Raw genomic sequence first — 8,724 nt, 5'->3', positions numbered from 1 at the left:
CACACACATAACACAAACAATCAAGAATTTCTCAGAATTATAAACAGGCAAGATGGAGGTGGGATTGTATAAAATTAATTTTACATGTGAAATCTATGAACTAATCATGTTTTGGTACTTGTTGTCTAGCAGATACCAGTGAGAATTGAGTGTGGATAATGCAATTTAGTGAGACAGTTAGAATCATATAGGCCTTTCAGCGTGATTTCTTTTTGCGGAAAAAATGTGCTGGACTGGGCGGCGGTCATATTTTGTACCGCTCTGCGGTACATCTACTTTATTTATTTTTTGTCTGCCCCCCCTGGCTCGAATGTCAAACTCCGCCTATGCCAACGTGTAATCATTTAGTTGTGCAGTAAAATGCTCATACAGCATCAAACAACTAAGCATTTTTAGCCGACTGGTCACCTGATAAAGTTTTACGCTGTAGCCCAGGTCAATGACAGATAACGTGAGGACGACCACATAGGCTACAAATAATTTCGGTAGAGTTTGCAATTGCAAATCTATGTGTTAAGACGAACGTTTTCTGTTGTATAGGTTTTGTTAGGCAACATAAATTAACACATTTTGGTGTCTTTATTGTCTAGATTGTATATTGATTTACTAATTGCAGCACAAGTCAAATTTCATTCAACATGTGTGTGTAATTTTTTTTATAATCAAGTGTTCCACGTGCGATAAAAAGTGCCCACCCCCCCTTCTGAGCACCTGCCCCCCAAAATGTCTGTGCACGCCACTGAACATTAGGTAAGCCCATCACCTAAATGGAGAGGAGGTTACGTGGCGCAGTCTACTTCACTTCTGCACTAACCTCTGTCATCCGATGACAAATATCTTATCGGCTCTCATATCTCTCATATCTCATATCGTAGTTAGTAGAAGTAGGCCAAGTAGTTTCTGGGTTTGTTTGATAGCGTTAACCTTTACTGTTTTTTTCTTCTGACCTAGTCGGAGAACAGGGAGCTTGTTACCACTCCAGGGCCGAAGTTATCCGTAACTTCGAGGCTAACTCCCTAACACGCTATCTGAAAGTGGTTAGCAAATGAACGAGGATTTTGGTTTTATCTGCGGATTTATTTTTGCATTATTTTGAATATGACTAGCTCCAGTCTCAACAGCACGTCTATCTCACACGCATCTCAGTTCTAACACACATATCCCCTCTCGCTTTCTCTCTCTCCATCCCTGCGCACGGGGCTCTCTTAAAGGAGCTGCACCATTTTACAACAATTGCATCTACATTTTCATATTAGAATGTTTTGTCAAGTGTAAGCTTAAACTACCTTGATCAATTAAAGTTTCCGTGCCCCCCCTGGAAAGGTGTAATGCACGTCCGTGAATTTGTGTCTGCCGCCGGGTCTGGATGACAGGATGTTTGAAGCCTATGTTAGTGAGTCATGGAAGACCCAAATGCTACCAACCATAAAATATTACATAGTACTGTGTGTAATCACTCAACATAGCACAAGTGAACGCTGTTTAATATTGTTATGTTGCACTTTTAGCGCTAGGGGTTGGGGCGATATAACCAAAACATTTAGAAATTCCCTTCTCCTGTCCCAGCACTTTAAAGCACAACAAGAGATTTATCAAATAATGTTTGGATTTATTTACAAACGCACAGGAAGCATTAACATGAACTTCAGCAGGGGGAAAGACCAAAATAATAAAGCAACCATATCTAGTTATTCAGAGTGGAATTAACGTACCTCAAAACAAAAGATAAAATTAACAATATGAACTAACCTCACTTTTCTAGCCAAAAATAGGAGAAAATAAGGTTAAACAAAAATGGCACCCAGCCTTCCTATAAAGCCTCTCAGAAAGATTTAAGTCTATAAACCATAAACATAAAAGTTGGTTAGACAAATCAAATGGACAATACATCCATGAATGTAAAGTGTAACAATTAAGGTAATAAACAAACAAACAAATATGTCTTTGGATGTAACAAAATGCATATAATGAGTCTAACAGAAATGCACAATATTTAGTATGATTGATCCTACCATGTTAAGTGTGAGGAGAAAACAGACATTGTTATTCATCTTTATTGTACCTCCTGTAGTATATATCCTTGTGTCCCAGAAGAAACTGATGCAAATGCAGTATTTGAGTGTTTATGACCACACTTTCACTTTTTTAAAAAAATCAAAAATTTGATCTTCAGAGATAATGTCAAACCTATTCCAGTCCACAACACAAATTCTTCCAGTGCCCTTTGCTTGGATGCATTTATTACAATGTAACCTCAATTACATACCCATGGGATCCCCCTGGATTTGTGCTCAGATACATCTCTATCTCAGTTATGGAATCTCCACATAGTGCAGTTGTGCTTTTTCCAGCACAGATTTGCCGTCATTTTCCATTTCCTTGAGGCCTTTGTTGAGCAGATAGTGCATGATGGGCACAGACATGGCTCCAGCTGGTAGCTGTCCGAGGGGGACTGTGCCGCTCATGAGCCCCTTGAGAGTCATGATGGTGGCCATTGAAGGCGTTGCGAGCAAAGACCTCACCGCAGCATGTGTGACTCCATCATTAAACCTTGATTTAATTTCAGCTTTTAAGTCCATCATGTTCAGTTGCACTCTTGTTGCAAGCCTCTGCAAAGAGCTATCCTCAAGCCCAAAAGATCTGAAAACACTTTCTAGAAATGACATGATGATTCCATAATCACATGCCAGTGTAAGACCTGGGACAGGAACCACAGCTATTGCACCAGAGCCAAAGGCTGTGAGCCAGATCATCTTCTGTAGGTGGCTCTTCTTCCTCTGCAATACATCTAAGGAGTAGACTGGTAGAGAAAGGACAAGAGCATGTTTCTTTGTTTCTGGGAGTTCTCTCTCCAGGGTGTCAATCAGGTTGTTGAAATCATAATCGTTTAAATTAAAGGAAGATATCATAAAAACCTTTGGGTTTCCAACACTATTCAAGTTCTTTTTACAGTCCTCTCTGATCTTAGATAACATCCTTTCCTCGTTGTAGTCTCTTCTGTTTTTTTCTGCATTGATGTCGTTGTCGATCTTTGAGCGAATGAAATAAAACAGTCGTTTCTTCTTCTTGATCGCTTTGGCCAAGCTAATGTCATTCTCTTTGAATCTCTCTGATGTGAGGATGATGAAGAAGTCATAGCGTTCAAAATGGACATCAGACAGGTACGTCTTTGCTTTAAATTTGGGAGTACCGATACCTGGCAGATCCCATATGGTGACATTTGGCATTGTGGGATGCAGGAATGGTGTCGGCTCCATTGTTGTCTCCGTCACTCCTGTTTCAGCTGCTCCCTCATCATCGTTACTCAGACCCCGTATGGCATTCACGAAGGAGGACTTTCCTGCTCCTGTATTTCCAGTTACACCTATGTTGAGAGTCACATGATCCAGAGTCTCAAAGTTTTCTTTAATCTTCTTTACTGCAGCATCTGATGAAGACTTTTTGAATTCTTTAATAAATTTTTTAGTTTCCTTATCATCACTTAACCCTTTAGCACCTCCATCTCCATAGAAGTCAAGAATCTCATTTTCAGACTCTTTCACATTTAACCCATCTGACATGGTGGCTCTGAAAACATATGAAGAATTATCATCAGACATGTTTTAGCTTAAATGCTATTTTATACTGTGGAATTAATACAACAAAATGTTAGAAAGGATACTTTACTTAGAGGTGATATTTGCTTGCTCTTAACCTGATTATACCAGCTGGACTACTCTGAAAAAAGATTGCTTAATTTCTTGCACCTGAAAAGGCTGTCAAGGCCTTATAAAGCAAACTGAATGTAGACTATGTGTTTGTGTATCAGTTCAGGTTTTGTCTTTTGTTTGCCAATGGCTCGTTGGGTGTTTGTGTGTTCAGTACCTTGGTTTGTGTCCTTGTATTTGTTATTTTTGTGTGTTTGTGTTGGGCTGTCCGTATGGGGGATTTCCCTTTAGTTGTCGCTACTCCCCTCCTTGTGGGCTGTGCCATGCTAAGTGTAGTACTACTGTTAACCCATCCCTATTGGTCGTGTTGATGTGGAGCACTTTTGATTGCCCTCTTTTGGGTTACAGCACCCGTTTGCAGTTACCTGCCAAGTCACAGCCTAATGTCTAGGGTCATGACTTATGTGTGTCCGTGTACATGTTGTCATTGTATCTGTTATTTAATAAAAAACAAATATATTTTGGTAATAGAAAACCACGTCATGCCTTTCAGTCACTGAATCTGTGTGACCTACTGGTTCTAAGGGGCGGTGGCGTAGTCAATGGCAAATTCTCACAAGTATACCCAGGGTTCTCAATAGGCGTGAGACACACGCAATTAAACAAGTTCACACGCTCACACGCCACATCTTGCATTTCTCACGCAGAAATATTACTAGGGATGTCCAGGTACCTGCATGATTAGTAGAGGCGCAGCACAGGGATACGAGAGGATTTCTCGCCGGGTTCAGAACTAGCGCACCACTCACCAGCCGAATCAAAAAAATAAATAGTTGTGTTCATCAGGTCCCGGGACACCCGTCTGAGCCTCCATGGATCCATATTATCAATGAGTGTTATCAATTTGAGCGAGTATGCTACACATACATCTTTTTCTAAAGATACAGGACTGCTGCAGACAACGAGCTGCCACATTTTTTAAAAATGTCTTCTGGGGACCCCAGACATGCCCCTAGACCACCCTAATTACAGTAAGATGAGTTACCAACCTTTTGAAGTGGCCAGGGGGGCTGATTTAGCACACAAGCCAAACATTTTAGTAAGTGAGTGCCCCCCCCCAATCTCACTCCAAGCTGAGCTCAAAACTTGAGAACCCTGAGTATACCCCTTATCCCAGTTTCTGACAGACAGCTGCTGACTACATGCGCAGGCGTAGCTGCACACAGTAATCAGTAACAGAGGTGGAAAGTAATAAAATTACATTTACTCACGTTACTGTATTGAGTAGTTTCAGTGTATTTTGTATTTTTTAATAGTTTTTCAAATTGGTAATTTAATTTTTACTTGATTACGTTTTGAGTGAAGTACTGTACTTCGCTACATCACAAATCCCATCCGTTATTGAGTAAAAAGAAAAAAAAAAGTTCACTGCAAAGCGAGCAAGGATTAATGCAACTAACTTTGAAAATGAACTGCTGCTCAAACTTAACCCTTAGAACCCGATTGACGCAAAGTGCGTCAAAAAACACACCCTTTCTTCTCTGTTACATTGCTTCGGAACTGTTCATCGCAGCGAGTTGAAACCATTATTGCATGACAGAGCAGAAGTGGGGCTTTCCAAAGAGACTACACACTTATCTGTACGATCAAAAAATCATGAAATTGAATCAAATTGCATCATATTTACAGTCTATACTTCTCTGCACCCATTACTCTCGTTGAATTACTCGCGAACCCGTGATCGCATAGATATGGCAAGCATATCAGATGAAAGAGGAGACTCAGGGCTATCCATTGGTACCATGTATATCGATCCATCTGGCTTATGAAAACAGACGAAGTGACTGCAAAATAATAACGTCATGTACACAAACCAACGCTGCACACCCATTCATCTCGTTTGAATTACTGGTGGACCGTGATCAGATAGATATGCCATGTCAGATGAAAGAGGAGACACAAAGCTATCATTTGATACCAAGTACATCCTTCTGGGTTATAAAACAGACGAAGTGACAGCAAAATAATAACTTCATATAGGGGTTTTAAGGGTTAAAGGAGAACCCTTTCACATAGATCTCCGTTTCTTGAGGTCACCTAGTACTGTCGGTATGAAAAACCCCCGAAAACAATTAGTTTTACCTAGCTCAAGTTGCTGCAGCCAGCAGCTAAGGCACCCAGGCAGCTACAGCGCAAGTATTGGTACTTTTACTTGAATACAATATTTTACTACTTTTTCCACCTCTGATCAGTACTAGTAATAGTAGCAGTTCTAGTATGCATGCAGTCATATAGGCAGATGTATAACCATGAATATGATCAAAACTGGGATAACCCTTAAAACCGTGATGTTGGAGTGCATGTAAATACATCAATGCCATGGGCGTAGATTTAGGGTGGAACGCTAAGGACTAGTCCTAATGAATATTTTAAGATGACAAAATTGTCCCCACCAATATTTTAGCGAACTCATTTGTGCTGCTGATTCCGACAGCCAGCACAACATTAGGCTACAAGAAACGTCATATGATTTGCTGAAAAACAGAGGGGGGGGGGCTATGTGACATGCACGCTACACGCACGGAGAGTGTTAAAGCACAGGCTACTGGCAGTCAAGCGAGCGGGTGTGTGTCAACGACAATGGTAAGTTAGGGCTGTCTGCCAATACATAGCCTATCCCATAAAAGGCCAGAGTAAAACATTGTGATATTCCCTTTGCCCTTCAGCATACATGTTTGCCCCTTTTTGTGGTTTGTAGATCAGCTATGCCACCCAAAAATACGAAGCTTTTTCATTATTCAGTCTAGGCAAAATAACTAGCCATACAAACTGGCAACTGGTGACCAGGCTTTCAAATGCGGATTTTACTGTGTAAAATAGCATTAGCTGTTAGGATATTACCCAGGATATTGTCACAGCTAAACCTAGCTTCTGTAATCTTCCTACCAAAGTTAGGAGTCATGTTGAATAGGCTAAGGGTGTGCCGCACGGACAGTCGCATAGGCTATAGGCACAGAATAGAAGTCACCATCACTGACTGTTAGGCTAATTGGGCTACCAATCTTGCAGTCGCAATAAACAATGGATCCTTTCCTGTTCCTATATTCTGTTTATGTACGCTAATGTATTTGTGAATAAAGCCTGCACAATGCAAAGAAATAAAAGATAAACTGTTGCATCATAGAAATGAACATTGAGAGACACTTATCTCTTCTATGATCTCATTCCAGAAAAAAAATCTTTGACTTGTTAGTTTTTTTAACATTTATTTTATCTAATGACATTGCAAACATGATTAATTGAATCCACATATCCTTGCACTTGCAAAACTATTTTTCACTAGCCTAAAACCATGAGACTGAAAGCTAATTGCGTTCACGTTCCTCTTAAAGTGACAAGCACTCAATTAGATTTACACACCACAAGTGATGATATTAAAGACAAGTGTAGCCTAATCATTTAAATATCAATATGATGTATTCAAATGACGAAATATGTTTAGCTATTAGTAATCATGCAGATCATAAAATACTATAAATAATTAACAATATAAGTTTATAGTTTATATGAATTCCAAAATAGCCTATGACAACCATCACTTTCTATGTGTGTGTGTGTGGAGGGTCAATCAAATTCTATGATTGCCACTGATGTGAATGATCTCACAAATCACACAAACCAAATAAAAATTTAAAAAAATCGCAATAGTATCGAAATCGGGATTCTTCACTTGCTATTGGTATTGAAACAATAATGTTGGTATTGTGACAACAGGAGTTGTGAATGTGTCCCCACCAAAGCTGAGACCAAACCTACGCCCTTGATCAATGCAATGTCCTAATAGATTCTCTGCCCAGAGCTTCATCGACAGTCAAAACAAATCGGAATTCAACGACTACCCTCGTTTGGATCAGTCACGCTATCCAGAGAAATATTCTTTGGTCACTGCTATTCTGAGATTTACAGCTCTCATTGACTTCCATTCAACACATCAAAACAATACTTCAATAATGTGCTTAAACTAACACCGCTGACTTATTAACACAGTTAATTAACACAGCATCCATTTCACTTTGATGATAAACTACATTTATCATATAATCTACATATATCATTTATCATTTATATATAAGATATATACAGCAAGAATAACACAATTTGACTTAAGCAATGTGGAGATGTGTCAGTTGATGATAAGAGACTAATATACAGTATGTCAATATATCACTGGTAAGTCATTTGAATAGTTTTTTGCAATTAACCTGAATGCTTTGGTTGTAAATAGATAATAGATCATTAACAGATCATTACAGTATGTCAATATATCACTGGTAAGTCATTTGAATAGTTTTTTGCAATTAACCTGAATGCTTTGGTTGTAAATAGATAATAGATCATTAACAGATCATTATATGATCAAAATGTACATCCTTACCTTGTGAGAAACTCATCAACAAGCATCCGCTCACCTACCAAATGAACTGCTACTTTTTATCAGATATCTTTAACTGAATATCCTGTGGTTTTATGTGACATAGATTGCCTACTAATATCTTCCTATTTAGTTAGAATGGCAATGCTCACGGCTCAAGTCATGGTTTAAAAAATGTTGCTCAACTGGATATTCTGTTTCCCGACAATAATGCTTGAATCTAGTTTCCTGAAAACATTCCTGAAACACCTTTCACAAAGATGAATATCAGTGACATCTGCCTTCAGGGACATGCAGAGACCTAATTTAAAAAGGGGCACAAGGAACAAGATTTTTAAACATTATGCCAACATAATTTACAGTTCAATCTGTTAAATTATAACAATCCATATTCAAACAAAATTCAACATGGAATCTTACAACAAAACCATATCATATTATTATCATTGTACCCCACCACACACATCTAGTGTGTGTGTGTGTATGTGGGTGTGGGTGTGTGTGTGGGTGGGTGTGTGTGAGAGAGAGAGAGAGGTCAGACATCCAACGTCTGTTTACTCCCTTTCTTTCTGATTTTGTCTCCTGTGTTCATGAGGCACTGCACTGCAGAATTCAATATCATGATTCATAAAAGAAAACATGCTA

General features: G+C 39.1%; 1 protein-coding gene across 1 annotated transcript; it reads right to left on the bottom strand.

Moving 5' to 3' along the window:
• Nucleotides 1–1,588: 1,588 nt before the first annotated feature.
• LOC143118797 (interferon-inducible GTPase 5-like) lies at nucleotides 1,589–8,253 on the bottom strand. The gene is made up of 2 exons (XM_076279906.1): nucleotides 8,083–8,253; nucleotides 1,589–3,567 (listed from the first exon to the last, which is right to left on the bottom strand). The coding sequence occupies exons 1-2, from the start codon at nucleotides 8,106–8,108 to the stop codon at nucleotides 2,313–2,315; spliced, it is 1,281 nt and encodes a 426-aa protein (XP_076136021.1). The 5' UTR covers nucleotides 8,109–8,253; the 3' UTR covers nucleotides 1,589–2,312.
• Nucleotides 8,254–8,724: the final 471 nt, after the last annotated feature.

This window comes from Alosa pseudoharengus, unplaced genomic scaffold, assembly GCF_046254945.1.
Source record: "Alosa pseudoharengus isolate Yale_2024_CS ecotype anadromous, Long Island Sound unplaced genomic scaffold, YU_APseudo_1.1 YU_APseudo_1.1_scf_12, whole genome shotgun sequence".
In the NCBI taxonomy this organism is placed as follows: domain Eukaryota; kingdom Metazoa; phylum Chordata; class Actinopteri; order Clupeiformes; family Clupeidae; genus Alosa; species Alosa pseudoharengus.
This window is presented reverse-complemented; position numbering and strand designations above follow the sequence as displayed.

Excerpts from the sequence above, each read along its gene's own strand:
- LOC143118797 (XM_076279906.1), bottom strand. The coding sequence starts at position 8,108 with ATGCTTGTTGATGAGTTTCTCACAAG. Across the intron at positions 3,568-8,082 it reads GTTGATGAGTTTCTCACAAG|AGCCACCATGTCAGATGGGT; the intron begins GTAAGGATGTAC and ends ATATGTTTTCAG.